The sequence below is a fragment of the Thalia democratica genome, chromosome 3 (assembly GCF_965202585.1).
Source record: "Thalia democratica chromosome 3, ktThaDemo2.hap1.1, whole genome shotgun sequence".
Lineage (NCBI taxonomy): Eukaryota > Metazoa > Chordata > Thaliacea > Salpida > Salpidae > Thalia > Thalia democratica.
This window is the reverse complement of record NC_139167.1, coordinates 94,929,118-94,947,805: the sequence shown is the minus strand read 5'-3', so window position 1 is coordinate 94,947,805 and position 18,688 is coordinate 94,929,118. Positions and strand designations below refer to the sequence as shown.

The following is an 18,688-nucleotide window of genomic DNA, read 5'->3' as shown; positions in this document are numbered from 1 at the left end:
CAACATAGATTATTTTAATGACAAATACTCATTAGCAAAATTACTATTTTATTTTGATTTTAAAACTTTTTTCATATTTCATTGGGTTTTTTTTTACATGTCGGAAATCAAAACCAGCCCGTTTTAAATTGATACAAATTATTTTTTTTAGAAAAAACGATTTACAAGGTTTTGGATTTTTTTTAATTTATGTGTGTTTATGAAAAAATATTCATGACAAGTGTAGGTTATAAATAATTCATTGTACTTGATTTTCTTAATAAGTTTTTCTTTTGTACTATTTAATATTTTTAATATTTTCTACATGACTAATTTCATTTTTATATTTTACAAAGTGTTAATATAAGTAATGAATATGTTTTTGGAATATTAAATTTTCATGAAAAGTATGAATTTCATTAATTTTTACATGGTTTAAAAACTTAAGTGTTAAACTTTTGCAACAAACATTTTATTTTAAATTTTTCTAGTTAAATTAAAGTTGTTAAAATTTTGTGGTTTTGGTTTTAAAAATTTGTTTTTCATCAAAATAGTTATTTCAAACTGTTATAGTAAAATTAACATTTGCGGAATACTTCATTCTAACTATTTTTTTGATTTTTTGTTTAAAAGGTGATTTTTTTATTTATTCATACTGTGTGCAATAGTGACATTGTTTATTAAACTAAAACAAATTTGTTGTTTTATTAATTTTTATAACAAAAAAATAAGTTTTTAATTTGTTTTTTTTTAATCAAGTTAGTGTATAAAAATGTTCTTATATAAAGTAGTAAATATTGTTTAATGCTTGTAAAAGACAACAATTAATTTTTTCAATTAACATGATTTTAGATTTTAGGTATGAAGTAAATATTTTTTTAATAAAACATCTTTATAAAGTTAAAAAGCTTAATATTTATTGCAGATATACTTTTTACAAATATTTGTGTAATTTAGCTTCAGGCATTATTTTAAAGTTTGAATATACATTCAGTTTATGTAATTTTGGTCAGCAACTATCTATTAAAAATTTCATTTACATATAAATTTAAAACATAACCTTGTACGAACTTGAGTTTAGACCAAAATATTTTACTTAATATTAGTTCGATGTAGCAATAGATATCTATGTAAGTTAATTTAAAAGTTAATGGGTTTGTTGAACTGTTTAATATTTCTATCTAGATAAACTTAAATTTAAAATGTATTATAAAACTTCTTTAGTTCTGTTTGTAACACTATTTATTTTGTTAACTTACTTATATATTAAGAAAAGTATTCTAATCACATTTAATTTACTTATTTTTATAGATTACTAGTTTCTTAAAACTGTATTTACATCTACTGTATACGAAAATAATTTTTTGGAAGCTTAATTTAAAAAGTAAAAGAAACAATTTGGTTTTAAGTTCTTGTAAAAATTTTTGTTTACGTAATTCAATTAAAATTTTACGAGGTTGTTGAGCTGTATAAAAATATTTATACAGATATATTCAAACTATAAAATTTAATATATCAGTAGTTTTTATTTCTGCAAAACATATAGTTTTGCTTTGGAACATTACTAATTGACATTCAGAAGAAAAATATTTTAATTAATTCGAATTTAGCAAAAACTTCTTACAGTTTACGTAATTATTCTGGTATGTTTTAAAAATATTTTATCTACCGTTAAAGTAATTATTTATTTAAACTTAAGACAAATTTATTTATAAAATTATTTTTTAGTTTAAATCTAACTAAAACGTTTTAAAACTTTAACAACTATAACTTTATTAAAAAATAAATGCGAATATTTAAATTAAAAATCAGACTTGTTTTTTTTTTGTATTAACTATTTTAAAACATACCTATGGTTATTAAGTTACCATTTTATTTGAAACATTATTGGAATCTAAATAAACCCTTCTATAACATTATTTTAATCTTAGATTATTTTTAGTAAGAGCTACGTTAAAACAAAACAATTTTTAAATCAAGTTTAGTATTTACCTACTTTAGCTTTTTAGAACTTATCCTAAATTTGATGATCATTAGTATGTACAGCAAATTATTGAATAAGCAATTAACAACTTTTTTAAAATGTTTTTTAGTCTTACAGTAGTTCCACAGGGTTGCCATAAAATCAGGAAATAAAGGGGTTTTCCAAAAAAAAAAAACAGCAAATAAGTTAAAATTATGCTCTTTGTAAGAAATTTTTTCACCACTAAAAAACTGCATTTTGCTAATGTCTTTGTTTTAATTATGCTACTGTGATTCTATTTTCTTAGGGTCTTATTTAATTTTTGTAATAAATTAAAATATATTTTGATTTTATTGGAGTATTAATTAAGAGTATGAGTTTTATTTTTCAATTTTAGGTGTCTAGTTAGAATTAGTTGTACAAAAAACTAATAAGTTATGTTAAACATTTACTCAGACTAATCATCGTTATTTTTCTTTTCAGATAATTTTTCATTAATTATGTAAATTTTATATACGTATATGATATTTTAATTAGTCAAAGTCAAAACCAACTTTCTTCTTGGCTTTCTAAAAACAAATTCTGAATGGCTCATTAAAACATTTTTAACGCAATATGTGCACTTTTTCACTTTCCAATATAGTTTAAAAGGCGCTCTATGTTCATATGAGGACATAGATAGAAAAGAAGAGGAGTCAACCAAACTTAATCTCTATAATGCTCAAGTTCGAGTGTGATGAAAGCAGCAGAGTAGCAAGTTGTGAGAGCAGTGGTAGTAGTGTGAGCCGATAAACAAGTTTTATATATAATAAATAATAATGCAAATATAAGAGTAAGTCGCAAACCAGAACCGCTGTAATCTTGTGGGTTTCACACGTTGTCAAGCACAATTACTCGGCCAACTCGTGTGACAATGTTAAAATTTAGGTCTAAGGTCCTGGGTGTATTAAAAGACCTCTCCGTCATTAAGTTGTACACTACAGTTAACAAAAAGTCATAGTGTGATAGAAAAAAAATGCTTAGCAGTGAAAATCTAAACTAATCTGTAAAAAACTACAAGAAACAAAATTTGATGCAAAAATTACACACATCTGAATTATATGGACCAAATTGTCAAATATGATAAACTTTGGCCTTGGACCAAATTTCCAAGATAAAAAGTCAGGAAATTTCCAAGTAAAGTCAGGAAATCTTCAGGTAAAGTCAGGAGTTTTATTCAGCTCGATATGTGGCAACCTTGCACAATTAAAAAAAAAGTTCATTAATAAAAAGGTAATTTATGTGCTAAACTAAAAAGGAAATTTTGTAAATGCATAATATAAACAATTTAAATTAATACAGTATTCGATTTTTTTACAATCAAACATTAATTGTAAAAAAAATATATTAAAAATCAAAAAGTACCATGTACTCAAAAACTATTCTTAGTCTTTTATGTTGAATATGTAGTAGAAATTAGTTTTGTAAAGAACTTATTTTTAGTGTAATCATGATACAAATATTTAATCATTCATTTTTAATGTAGTTTTGTTTTTACTTTTATCAGAACTTTAACTTTTTTAATTCTAATCAGAATTTAAAGTAAAATAACATTTCAACAACTAACACTATAATTTAAGTATTCTTTTGTTTTTAACACTCAACTTAGTGAAATCGTTTAAAGTTTGTTTGATCAACTGTAAAAGTGTCACCACGTACAAGTGTAACAGATAGTGAATTTCACCAAACTAACAGCATCCAAGACTACAATGGTCCTTATATGGCTCTTCAGGCAGGGAAAGTCGCAAAGAATCGAGCGGGCTTAAGTTCATATGCACTGAAGTGATCGTTTGCGGAGAGAGCGAAAAAACAGATACTTCTAATTGACTTAAGTAATAATTATTAACTTTATGTTAAAATACGATAAAAATATTTGTGTGGAATAACCATTTTAACCAACAGGAAACAGTTTATTAAACATACTTGTAAGTTTCTATTTGTTTCATACTAAAGGTATTTTTGAGTGAAAAAAAAGTATATTTCATCATTACATTATACATTAATTACAAATTATTATTTTTACGTGTTTTGAATGTTTTTTATATTGTAAAAATTCTGAACATTCACAAATTATTAAAGTCAGTGAAACTATAAAAATATTTTGAGGTTTATGAAAAGAACTTAAGTAAAACAACAAAAGCATTTTATTAAATAATTGTTTTAGTGGTATTACATTTTGTAAAGTTTAAAATAAATGTTTAACCTGAATAAAGACCTGATGCCAAAAGAAAAAAAAACAAACTTTTAACTGTGCAAAAAAAAACATTCAAGCTAACATAATTAAGTATCAATAATGGTTAGTATAGTACTCTTACTACTTATTTTTGAAAATTTTTGTAAACTTCAGGTTGATTTTCAGACTCAATCTTAAAAAGCCAAGTATTTTGTGCGTTATTTTGAATTATTTATAATTGTGACGAAAAGTTTAAAGTTATTAAAATGCATTTACTTATCTAAACTTAACTATTTTGTCTAAGTTTTCTTGTTGCTCAACATTTTTGTTATTTATCCACCAAATGTTTTATCCTTTTGGATTAGTAAGGTAAACTTTAAATAGAAAAATATAACCCAGTTCTTCATTTTTAAATTGGTGTTAAATGTTATTTAATTAAAAAAAAAGCTAAAAAAAGCTTAAACATGTATAAAAAAGCTGCTGTTTTTTAAACATAAAACAAAATGATGCTTTGTTATTTTTTAACATAATTTCTAGATTATGAGGAATTTTAAAAACAAAAATATTAAAATGTTTTTTTTTTCTGAGATTCTAAAAAAAAAATTACGCATATATGTGTACCACACTATATATGGCAACTAAAAATACTCAAAATAGTCTAACAAAGTTTTGATTCTTAACTTTTGAATAATACTTATTGTTAGAACAGTGTAATAAACCTTTATGTGTAATTTACTAAAGAATAAGATCTAAAGACTAGAGCTAGTCTTACAATAAACTGGAATAAAATATAGCAAGTCGAAAAACTTACATATTCTTTTTAAACAACATGACCGTATGTTAATTTTTTTTTTTGTATATTAAATTTTTTTTAAAGTACATAGTTGATGATCATTTTAATCATTGATTTTAAGTAACAAACCTTTTAAATTGCAGTTATAATATTAATAAACTTTAGTTATTACTAAAATTTACAAACTAAAAAATTTAGCTTTTTTTAATTATTTGTGAAAAGTATTTGTATAATTTGTTTACAATTAAGATTCTTTACGCGTTAGCTAAATTTGGTAAAATGCAAAAAAAAATATTTTCCTATATTTTGCTTTCAATCTGTACAATTTTTTTTCAGTTTTTAAAATTGCAAACATAACTTTTTTGTATAAAAAACTAGTAGTATAATGATAGAGCACATAATGCATTTCTTTGAATAATTGCTGAATTATTTAAAAAAATTAACATATATAAAAAATTTTAAGATAAACTAATTTACTACAGCTGGGTTTCCCAAAGTAAGAAATATCGTCCTTTAGGAAAAATTTTTGTTATCAGGGAATATAATTAGTAGGGAGGCAAAAAAGTAAACGAGTAATAAATTGGTTTAGGGGCGATATCTGGTAAATGGGAGATATCTAATAAATATTTTATTAAATTCCGTTTATGAAACGTCGTAGATAACGGAAAAATTAATCTTAAAACAGCCATAAATTTTTATTTAAACATGTATTTACAACTTATGCATGTCTAATGCTAGAGTACATAGTGTATTTCTTTAAATAATTGCTTGGTCATAGCAAAAATTAACAGTTAAATAAATTATTTTAAGATAAACTAATTTACTACAGCTGGGTTTCCCAATATAAGAAATATCGTCCTTTAGGGGAAATTTTTGCTATCAGGGAACTTTAAATAGTAGGAAGGAAAAAAGTAAATGGGTAATAAACTAGTTTAGGGGCGATATCTAATAATTGGAAGTGACTATTTCATAAAATTTGGTTTATGAAACGTCGTAATTAATAGAGAAACTAAATTAATGTTAAATTACTAAACAACGATAGATATTTATTTTTAAAGGATATTTTCATTTTGTTAATGTTTCTTACGCATTTTCAAAAAAGTAATTATATACAGTTGATGAATTCAAGTAAACAAAATATTGTATAAGTGAAACAAGCATTTTAAAGAACACTGAGTTTATGAAAAAATTATTTTCATAGACTACCAAGAAACAACAACTTTAATAATTAGTTTAATTTAAATTTATCAGGGAAGAATTCAATCAAAAAATAGTTTAACTTAGTTATATATTTCTTTTTATTTAATAACTAGTTCTTAAGATATCTTATACAAAAATTCAAAAAGTTAATATGTAACTATAGTTAAAATCAAAACAATAGAGCTAAGAATATAACATAAAACATTATTCTGCAACTATTATATTTTAATTGAATTAATACATAAATTTTATAACAATATTTAAATACAATTTCCAGTGTTTATTACAAAAATTGTTCAAATGAAAACAGTTAACAAAATTTATAACAATTTGGCTATTCAAAAACTTTTTGTAAACTAGTTTTTCAAAAACCATTGTAAACTAATTTTTCAAAAATCTTCGTGTTAACTAGTTTTTCCAAATTTTCTTATCATTTAAAACACAATGTGATAATAATTGAAATTTACACTCATACTAAATAAAATAGTTACCATTTTAAATTTTTTAAATATTTTTTTAGTGAAATCTGTTAAAAACTTAATATTGTAAAAAAAAATAAAACATTATTTTAAGGTTCTATAACTTATGTTAAATAATGAAATAGTTCTAAAACTTATACAAAAATTCAAATCAAATTTACTCATTTAAAAGTTAGTAGTTTCTATCAAATATTTTAGAACTTAATATGTCTTGTAAAAACTAGTGACTTGTACCAGATCTAAAGAACTTATGTAAAAATAATAAAAATATTCAAACACTTTAATCAAAATTGAAGTTTTATAAATCGATTACTGAAATATATATAGGGCTGCCAACCGTTTTCTAAATATTTTTTTCCAGGTTTTCCAAATTTCTTCAGGTTTTCAAAATTACACATTTCTGGGTCAATTTTTAGTTTTAGGTTAATTTCTATTTAAGAAACTGTGTTTAATAGTATAAAAATATTGAAAAGATACTGTAAAGTTACTTTAAATATGTTTTTAAAATAAAATCAAATTTTGATGATGACAAAAAATTTTAATTATATGATAGACTTTTTAAATCAAATCAAAATTTTACAACTGAAAATTATTAAAAATTCCAAGTTTTTCCAGGTTTTTTTTTTAATTTCTTAAATTCCAGGTTTTTCCAGGTAAAGTGGCAACCCTGTATATACTGACTAGCTAATATTTAAAAACAAACAGTTCAAATTCTAAAAGTTTCTTAAACAACTTTCTCTATTTTAAAATGCGTTGAAAAAACATTTAAAATTTAGTTTTGAAATTTAATTCAGTTCTGTATCCAACCAAATATTTCAAAAATAACTATATAAACGTTCTAAAATGTTAAATTTACGCACTTTTATAAATTTTAAGTATTTTATAAAACCAAAGATAAATTAAAAACAATTTATTAAAAAATGAAAACATACAAAACTATTTTTTTTAATTTAAACTTCAAGAAATTAACTATTTGACAACAAAACATCAATTTAAAACCCTAAAATTTTTCATCCTAAAACCACACAATTGTGATATCGTTTAGAAAATGACCTTTTAACTTCTAATCTATTATGACGTCATAATCATTTCGCTACCTTCTTTTTCTTCTTTTCTGAATTCTTCATCTGTATTTTATATAGTTGATTTACAAATTATTTAAAATTTAATTTAAAAAAAAAACAATTAAAAACACATATTAAACTTGTTATAATTTAACGTTTAACTTTTCAGCCGTATTTTAAGTTAGTTAAAAATTATCATTAGATGATTTTACTATTGAATCTTCATATTATTGTATATTTTACTCTTAAGAGCAGATTTTAACCTAATTCTAATTTTAGCATTTTAATAAACCTGAATTTATTATTTATATTGCTGTTTATTTTAATTTTATTAATAAGACTTTAATAAACCTGAATTTTTTCCCCACTAGCGGCACTGTTGGGAGTTTTTTCAGATTTTTTCGTTTCTTTCGACGAAGGCACCAAGTTCTCTTTCACGGGTGTTTTTCTGTAAAATAAACATCAATTAATATTTTTAATTAAATTTACTTGAATTTTAATTTTTTGCTTGAAATAATTTACAAGACATTTTCTTTGGAAAAATACATTTATATTTTCAGAGAACCAGTTTTTTAAGTAAAAAATAAATTATGATTACTTTATATTTTAAAGTTTGTTTTTATCTGAAACTATGAATAATTAAACCGTTAATGAGCGAATAGTTAATTAAAAAACATTATAACCTACTATTTTTAAACTTTGAAATCATTCCAATATAAAATTAGTAGGAACACTAAATACAAGCACCACAGTTTTCAAATTGTTTAAATACTTATTTAGTTTGTATAACCACTTTACTAAATTTTTAATTTAAAAACATATTGTTTACCACCAATCTTATAAGATACTGGTAAAAACTATTCTATAAACAAATTATTTGTATGTATTAAAACGAACAAAATATTTTACCTACACAATAAAAAATTAAAGTTACAGCAATTTTAGAAGCACTTGATATAATGCACTTAACAAAACTTCATTTAAAAAATAATGGCGAAATTGACGGAGTTTAAATTCACAGTAATGGACAAATTAAATTATTTATATTTTCTTTCTTATTAATGACAAGCTTTATATATGTGAAATATACTTTCAATATTGGTTCAGGACAGAGTCAGAATAAATACTTACCATTCTTTTATAATAAAAACCTTTTGGTAGGTTAAACTTTTCTCCTATAAAAATAATAAGAGAATGCATATAATATTAGTAACTTTTATATAATATTTAGTAATGACAGACAGTACTCTTCATTTAATTGTAGAAAGGCTTCTGTGACATTATTATTAACTTTTTTTACTTTTAGATTTAATCAAAACGGAAGCTTTTTCCTGCTGTAGTATTTATCTGTGTAGACTAGAAACAAAAAAGTTATAGTTTGTTAATGTATTAGTAGTATAAAACATTATGTTAAGTTATAAATATTAACTATGATCATTATAATCAGGGTTTCCCAAAGTGGGCGGTTTTATCTATCAGCAGATTTTTTGTGTCAAGTCAAAGTTTTACTATTTAACATGTAAAAATTGCTTAAAATTCCAGGTTTTTCCAGTTTTTTTTTCAAAACTTCTCAAATTTATGGTTTCTAAGCCTAAATTTTCAAATTACAGCTTTTACAGCTTTTCATGGTTTAGTGGCCACCCTGAATATAACAAGGAAGCGAATTAATAAATGGAAAATTTCTATAATTAATGCTCAAGGGTATCGTCCTGAAAATTAATTTGGGAAACCCTAATAAATTACTTATATTATTTTTTTAGTGGGATATTCAAAAATAATCAACTTAGACAAAAATCTGTAGATAAAGATGAATCATAAACTTTTTTTTCTTTAATAAAATAGTGAACAGTAGTTATTTAAGTACTTTAAAAAATATACATATAATATTAACTATATTAGATTGTATTTTTTTAGGTTAAAAAAAATATTTATTAATAAACCACATGTCGTATTATTACTTAGTTCTAGATTTACTAAAGTATAAATAAAGTAGATACTGTTTTTGTAACATCATTTTGATATTTATAAAATTAAATTCGTATTCATTTACTTGGTAAAAACAAACAAGAGTATAAAAATAAGTATACTATGGATATGTTTATTTCTACATTGTTGTTTTAAAACTAATGAGAATTTTTAATCTGGTTAAAAAGTACTTTCAAACTATTATAAAAACTATCAAAATTAATTTAAATTGTTGTTTTTTTTTTTAATCTACGTAAAGGTAAACCAGTATTAGCATTCACCCTTTTTTGTTTTTCGTTTTAAAACTGGACATAAATTCTCTATTGTAGGATTTTTTCTGTCAAAAAATAAAGAAAACAATATAGATTAGCATGTGATGCTATAATTTTAATACTTTAAAATATAGGTATAATTATAAAACATTTTTCTAAACTATTGACAAATCTAGGTTGGTTTAAATGGTTTTATAATTTCTGTGTTTTATTTTTCAATCTATATACCTTTCTTCACAGTTTAAAACTTAAACTGTAATAGTTATTAAAAATTTTAATTATACGCTAATTAAAAAATAATGCATTAGTAGTATTCAGGGTTGCCACTCTTTGAGTTGAAAAAATTTTCCCTGAGTGACCAGAAACTTCCCTGAGTTTTTTCAAGTCCTTAAAAAAAATTATTTTTTTCAAATTACCATGTTAATTCTAAGAATATTGAAGAACTTGCCGCAATGCTTAAAAATTTCTAAATAAGATAAATTTCTTAAAAATGAATTTCTTAAAAATTAATAAAATTAACTTTATTGTACAAAATATTGAAACTGGATTAACTAAATCTTATTCTAGATCTAGAAAAAATTTTTTTGAGATTTTCAAAAATAATTTCTACAACTTTAAAATTTCCTGAGTTCCATGAGTGTGTGGCAACCCTGAATATTATATACTACTGATAAGTTAGACCGTTACAGCCTTATGTGCTCCAAAAAATTTTTAAATACTTTGCGCATTTTTAACAAAATTTAAAAAAATTGTAATCACAATAATTTACCGGTTCAAGTTTTTAATAATAAGTTTGCATAAGTTCTCATTCAATGGTCCTTTTCTGTTAAGAGAATAAAAAAGAAGAAGCATCAGTGATAAATGTTAAACTTCATATAGTTAAACTTATATATACATCCAAATGTTCATTAAAAGTACTCGAACTTATACACATCATTTTAATAGTCGAATATATACACTTCTATACAAAACATTTCTCTATTTTTTTAATAGTGCAAGTTTAAAATAAGCTTTTACTCCGCGATTTTTAATTATTTTTTAATGTTTCAAAAAAATTGCAATGTTTTAATCTTTCTACAATAAGTACCTAAGTCTATCAATTATTACCAAACTGATTTTTAACATTTCAAAGGCAAATAGTAAATAAAACTATAACATTTTAATAACTTATCAACTTTTTTGACCAAAAAGAACTTCAAATTTACAAATTTTTAGTGATATTTTTAGACTTATACTGACTGATTTAAGGTACATTAAGTTTAAAAAAAAAGGCTTGAAATATTTTTGTCACTTATCTTTAAACTTAAGTACAAAAAAAAACTACAAAAACATCCTTTGCATAAATTGTTACAATTACAAAAAAATCAATTTATATTTAGATAATATATATACCAATATACTTACACAAATAATATTAAAAGTTTTGAATTTTTACTTATTATTAACTTTCATCATTAGAAATTGCAATTTGTACTAAAATGTGAGTTTTAAATTTTTTGCATTTCTTATTTAAGAACAATCATTAGAAAAATAGTTGTACTATAGTGGTATATTTGTTTAATGATTGTAAAAGTAATACAACTATTTTGTAAATTGCATCCATTTAAAATTCAATAAATATAAACAATATTTATACTTAGCTATATGAAAAATTTACAAACTAACTTGATTCAGCCTATTTCAAGTATCCTTTTTACTTAATGTGTAAAATAGGATACAGCCAACATTATGTTTTGACTTACTTTTCAACTTATAACTTAACTTGAAATTATATAAAATTTAATAAATTCAATACATTACAAATGATGGGCTACAAAAGTTAAAAATATGTGTAACATTTCACTAATTTTTCACAACAATGGCTTGCTTTGCATTCAATACAAGCTTTCTTTCTGATAACAAATACAATAATGTACTAATGAGATACAATTTGATGCTATTTAAATATTGAAACATTAGAAATACTGAATGTATATAAAACTTTTACTTACTTTACAGTTGTGGCTTCGTTTGCATCTAATCTAAGTTTCCTATTCACGATAAGTACAATGTAATTAGAATTAATACAATATATTTTCAATTAACTTGTGTAACTTTAAATATATATGATAATTTTCACCTACTTTACAACAGTTGTTTCATTTGCGTTTAACTTAAGTTTTCTTCCAACAATAAATACAATACAGTTTTAGGTGTTTTTAATGGTAGTTTTTTTAAGTAATTATGTTGGGGGGCCATAGCTTTTTTAATTTCTTTAAAGGGGCCATTTGAAAAAAAAAGCTTTGGAAACCATGATCTAGCTTATGAAACATTAAGTATATTTGTAACACATAACAGTTTTTACTTACTTAACAACTGTAGTTTCACTCGCATCCAACTTGAGTTTTCTTTTAACATTTTTCTGTTCAGTTTTATCCGATTCAGTATCACTTGTAGTTGTGTCTTCAACTGAAATATTTTTACAAAATATTATTGAATTACTCATGATAATATGCAATATAAATTGTAAATAAAAATAATTTATGTTTAGTTTTATCTAACTCAGTGTCACTTGTAATTGTGACAACTGTATAATATTTAAGTAAATTATTGAAATATTTAAATTAATAAAACTAATTTAAACATATATTGTTATCAGCAGATAATATGATGTTTTCTGTTCAGTTTAATCTTTTTTTTTTGGTATCATTTGTGGTGTCTAAAACTAGGTCGCCAATGGTTTTTGAATTTTTTTTTCAAGGTTTTCAAAAGTAAAAGTTTTTTGCGTCTATTTTAGTATTAAATTAAGTTTAAAATAAGAAACTGGCTGAAACAGTATAAGAAAATTGAAAATATACTGAAAAGCTACTTTAAATGTGTTTTTATTTTTATCTATATGATATACTTTTTGTGTCAAATTAAAATTTTATTACTAGACATGTACAAACTGTTTAAATTCCAGGTTTTTTAGTCATTTTTGTTAATATTTAAGGTTTTTTATCTAAATTTCTGAAGTTCCAGATTTTTCTACGTTTTTTTAGCCTGAATTGTCAAATTCAAGGATTCCACACTCTTTAGCAACCCTGAATAGATGACATTCTTTAATGCTTGTGAAAACTAAACTTATTCTTAAACAACATCAGAAATTAAGAAGTGAAAGTTCCACTATTTTGTAGAAATTATATCTCATTCACCATCAACATTATTAGCAGTAAAACCATAAAGAGTCATAGTTATCCTAAAAAATTGGTTTGAATTTCTTTGCTTTAATCTCAGGTAACTTTTGTTAGTCATGGGTTATTAAACCATCATCTTTTCTTTTGTAGTAATTAACCATAGGATTAAAAACATTTATATAATAGCATTTTTAATTATATTTACCTTCAATTTTCTTGAGAGAAGTAGGGTAACATGTTGCAGAACTTTATATTTTTATTTAAATAGTAACTAAGTTATTAAAAAAGTTCTATAAACGTTGGCAGACTTTGTTTTGTGATATAGTATACTTTTAAATACAGATATTAAAAGTTTGTCTACACATCTATCAATTATAATTACATTATTTAAATGATATTAATTTCCTAATAGTTATGTTTTACTTACCTTGGCTGATCTTCTTTTGTGATAAAGAAGATTTTTAAATACATTTATTAAAAATCTGTCTTCATACTTATCAATTAATTATATTAATTCCAAGATATTAAAATGATATTATCTAAAATATAATTTACCTTGGCTAATCTTCTTTTGCAATATGGATGACTTGTAAGTAACGGAAGATAAAACTTTGTATTTAAAAGGTAATTTATTATTAATTTTTTAATGTTTAATTATACTTACCTTGGCTAATTTTCTTTTGTGATATGGATGACTTGTAAGTAACGGAGGATGAACTGAACAGCCTGTCACTTTCCTTGACTTTGTATGGTTTGTGTTTGCCCGCGTTGTTCTTGTCTTTGGTGTTGAAGGTCCTTGAAAATATACATTTAATAAGTTACATAAAAATAAAGTTTAACTAAACAAAAAGCCTGAATATAAAAAAATCAAGCTAGGCTGGGTGTGTGGCAACCCTGTCCTTTTGTTTACTAAAAAACTTCTTATCAACTTAAAAATGTATTAAGCTGAGTATTTATTTTACTTGTTGAATTTATTTTGTTATGATTTTGAAAACTTTCAAATAACTATTACAAAAAAACTCTATTAGAGGTATCAGCAGCCTTTTTGAGAAACAGACAAGATTTACTAAAAAATAAAAATTTTCAACATGTCAAAGTATTATTTTTAAAATTGTGGAAATTTAAATATAGAACCTGATAAACTTTTTAAACAAGTTTACTACTATAGTACCAAACAATTATATTCATATATAGCTATTGTTATAAATTATAGTGTAATATTAAGTACATAATATGTGTTAATTCTACTTCAACAAATACTATTGTTATATAAAATACTTATTCAATACATTTAGTATACTCCCATGTTCAGGGTTCGTGCGCGAAATTTTTTTCATTTAGCCTGACTGAGACCAATTTAGCCTGACATTTTTTCAAAGTAAAGAAAATCCCCCTTAGAAGTCATTTTAGGTAATGGGGGGTCTTGATTAGTACTATTGTAGTCTCTGACTTCAACCAGCTTTATCTCAAAAATGTTTTTAGCTTTAAAAATCTGCAAAAAGCAACTCATAGCTTAGTTACAACTCAATAAAAATATGACTAAATTGTGAAAAAGGTGATTGACTTCCTATGCCTTAACATAACAAATTCAGTGATAAGTTTTAAAATAAGTGTTATATATAATCTATTACTAGTGTAATAATTTAATATATATTACTAAACACAATTGTTCAATTTAATTTAGCACTAAGTAAAAACATTATAACAGGAAGTTTTATAATAAAGCGACCTGCATTGTCGTGTTTTTTAACATTTAAAATATAACGCTTACACAAGTATTAAAATAAATAAATAAAATTTATAGCATTTTGACTAATACTTAAAATTGATGCATAATTATAAATCCTAAACTCTAAATAGATACACTGATTGTTGATGTCGTATCAGATTTAAAAAGCTTAATTTTAAGTTAAAAACCCCTTTAATATTTTATTCGTGTAAAGAAAAATGAATTGTACCTAAAATTTGTACTCCCAAAAAAATTTAGTACTTATATCTTAAAGCTAAGTTTTAGTGTTGTGATAATCTCTAATGACTTTAAATAAACAGTAAAATATATGAATAAACTGCTAAAAGTATTAATCTAAAAAGTATTTGGTATAAAGACTTTAAATTATAAATCAAAACAGTTCAACCGACTAAGCTCTTAAAACATTGTTGATGTAAACAAATTCGAACAAACAGCAAAGTTATTGAACTAAACAGTAAAATTTAAACTGATTTTTTTTTACAAATTTTCATAATTATGAAGAATATAATCTACTCAAAACAAAATAATGAAAACTTTATAATTTTTTTTTAAATTCAACAAAAGATTATAAGCATTTATTTTTACAAATACTGACTGATTTTGTCTTTAATAACTATATTTTTATTTGGAAATAAATTCACATCTCAATTTGATCTTAAAAAGATTTCTCAATTTTTTTTAATCAAAAATTTTCAAGCATTTGAACTGAGAAAAATCGAGATTCTCAAATTTTTAAATAAAAAACTGATTTAGCCTGACTTGGCCTGATTTAGCCTGACGCGCACGAACCCTGCATGTTGTTTTGATTTATGAAATTTAACTTTGTTGAATTAGATAGAAAATGTTTTATATTGTTATTTTAAACAACCTTGTTACTCTAGTATTGACCCTACTTGTTTAAAATATTCCAGTATTGTTTAGACAAAATATAAATTTACATTCTGCTTACACATCTATCCTAATTGCCTAGTATAGTTTTATATATTGTTGTAGTTAATTAAATAATGTATAATAGTATAAATTTTACTTATTACCCATCAATTAAAATATTGCTGCATTGTTATAAATATTAAGGGCATAGGGGAGTAAGAATTATCAACTTTTTCACAGTTTAGTTTTATTTTAAAGAGTTTTAACTGAGTTAATTAAAGATTTTTAAAACTCAAATTAACTTTTAAGATACAGCAGGTCAAAATCAGCGGCGACATTTAATGACAAAAAAAAAAAAAAAACAAACATATTTTTATTTTTATAATTTCTTTTTTAACTTTTTCTGACAAAATCTTCTAAATATTGTGTGGAACCATTTCCTGAAAGTTTGGAATATTTTTCTCAAAAAACGTAGAAGATAGATTTTTAGTGATAGGCCATTTTAGTTTGCCCCTACAACTTTGACCTGTTGTATCTCAAAATTTAGTTTGAGTTTTAAAAATCTGTAAAAAGCTTCTTGTAGCTTAGTTAAAACTCTTTTAGATAAATTAAATTGTGAAAAAGGGATTTACTTCCCCTCCTATGCCCTTAAAAAAACAATAAAATTTAACTAACATTTTACTTATAATGTATCATAACCATATACAATAATTCTATACTATTTGAAAAATAAGATAAATATCAAAAAAATAAACTATATTAAATTGATAAATTAACATATTACTCAAACATTTAACACACCCAGTCAAAATATTCCCATTATGTTTCAATAATTAACATTTAAAATATATTTTAAGTTTTTTGAATTAACTTATTTCAAAAACATTTTTCCTACCCATCCAATATACTGCCATTGTGTTTTAATATAAACATTAATGTGTATTGATATTAAAAATATTGTTACTTATAAAGTTTTATTTCTTATGTTACCACATTGCTTAAACATTAAGATAAATAATAAAAATTTGATAAAATAAATTGATTAACTTACTTATTACTCAAATATTTGTCCCAACCATCGAGGATATTTCCGTATTGTTTGGTTTCTTCAATATAGTTTCCTTCAAAATTGTGGATTTGTCTTTGGATGTTCTGGAGACTGTCCTGAAATAATAAGAAAATGATTAACATTTTGAAAACTTATAAATAAAAGTTCTACATTCTTAAATCTGTATTTTTCTTTGGATGTTTTAAATTTTATCTTAATTAACAAACGAACATTAAATATATCAAAAAATAAAATTAACATTTCAAAAGATTATTTACTTTTTTGTCTTTGTATACTATAAATGATGCCTACATATAAAAATAAATATTCAGCAGTGGACAATAAGAATTTTGCTTTTAAAAGCTTCTGATGTAAATAAAATGTCAAGATACTCTTCAATGTCATTTTGTATTAAAAAAAATTTTATACTTATTTTTTTTATTATTAATAAACAACTTAAACTTTGATAAAATATTTGAAAAAAAGAAACAACATTAATGAAAAATACAAACCTCATAAATATAAATAAAAAATATTTTCACTTTTTTCAATTACCAATAAATAACTTAAAAAATAGAACATAATCAAAAAACAATAAACCTTTATAAACTTGAAAAAACCTCAATATACAATTAATTATAAACATATAAATTAAATAAAAAAAAATTACAAACCTCATACTCTTTTTGTACTTTTACCAACTCAAGCATTTCTGCCCTGTCATCGTGGATTATTTTGGGATTTTCAGACATATTTACTTAAAAAATGAGCTAATAAGAATGTTATATTTGAAAATAATGTTCTTATAAATCTAAAAAATCTACAACAAATAATGAACTACTTTGGTGTTTTATAACATTTTTACTTTTTAATTCATTAAAATGAGAATTAAAGAAATTCAAATGTTTTATTATTGCTATAAGCCTTGGTTGAATGTGCTAGTTTTTCTATTTTAACAAATTATGTTATTTATTTTAAACTTTAATTTAAAAATTAGCTACAATTTAGCCTGTGTAACCTTAAGTTTTAAATATTGAAAAATTTCAATAATAATCTTTTGTAATTCATTTTAAACATTACAGAGTTGCCACTCTTTTTGTCAAAGTTACTGTCCTGAGTCATTTTAAGTTTTTTCAAATCTTAAAAAAAAAAGCTTATAAAATGAACAAAACTGGTTATAAAAGAACAAATATTGAAACTAAATCAACTAGCTCTCATTAAAAATCTAGAAAAATAACCTATCCTGAGATTTTAAATAATCTTAAAACTATCTTGAGTCAGTTTAAGTTTAAAAATACATTCAAAATATTCTGATATTTTCAAAAATTTCAGAATATCCTGAGTGTTCTGAATGAGTGGCAACCCTGACATCAGAAAAATAAGAACGAACTTTGTATGTTGAAGCATAAAACATAAGTTTTTACAAAAAATTATGGTTCACTTAAACTAGCCTAAAATTTTATTACAAATCCAATATGACAAGTGAATAAAAACTGCAAACAAGCTTTCTTGAGTTTTTATGAAATTTCTAACTAACCTGAATTGGCCTGGACACGGTGGCCACCTTTTTCAATTTCTTCCAGGTTTTATGACCTTCCTCCTGATTTTTCAAACTTCATCTTTATTTTTTATATCTTTTAAGTAGACTAATTAAATTAAGGTCCTAGGGGGTGAACACTTTTTTTTACAAATTAGTCTTATTTTGTTGAGTTTTAACTAAGCTACAAGTTGCTTTTTACAAATTTTTAATACTCAACATTTTTTTTTAAAGATATAGCTAGCTAAAATTGAAGACTACAATAGGTTCCTTATGAGGGGCACAGACTAATACAGCAACTAGAAATCACTAAAAATATATCTCCTAAGCTTTTTGAAATATTTTTAGTGAGATAGTCTTTTTTGAGATAGATTTTTAGTAATTTCTAGTTATTTGCCATT

General features: G+C 23.2%; 1 protein-coding gene across 1 annotated transcript; it reads right to left on the bottom strand.

Moving 5' to 3' along the window:
• Nucleotides 1-6,873: 6,873 nt before the first annotated feature.
• Nucleotides 6,874-18,326, bottom strand: LOC145831821 (chromatin modification-related protein MEAF6-like). Its single transcript, XM_082939161.1, has 7 exons — nt 18,288-18,326; nt 17,425-17,507; nt 16,754-16,866; nt 13,747-13,877; nt 12,276-12,375; nt 8,042-8,138; nt 6,874-7,753 (listed from the first exon to the last, which is right to left on the bottom strand). Exons 2-7 carry the CDS (start codon nt 17,500-17,502, stop codon nt 7,712-7,714), a joined length of 561 nt encoding a protein of 186 aa, XP_082795287.1. The 5' UTR covers nt 17,503-17,507; nt 18,288-18,326; the 3' UTR covers nt 6,874-7,711.
• Between the last annotated feature and the right edge of the window lie 362 nt (nt 18,327-18,688).

Excerpts from the sequence above, each read along its gene's own strand:
- LOC145831821 (XM_082939161.1), bottom strand. The coding sequence starts at position 17,502 with ATGTCTGAAAATCCCAAAATAATCCACGATGACAGGGCAGAAATGCTT. Across the intron at positions 12,376-13,746 it reads ACAAAAGAAAATTAGCCAAG|TTGAAGACACAACTACAAGT; the intron begins GTAAGTATAATT and ends AAAATATTTCAG. Across the intron at positions 8,139-12,275 it reads AGTGAAACTACAGTTGTTAA|AAAAACACCCGTGAAAGAGA; the intron begins GTAAGTAAAAAC and ends TTTATTTTACAG.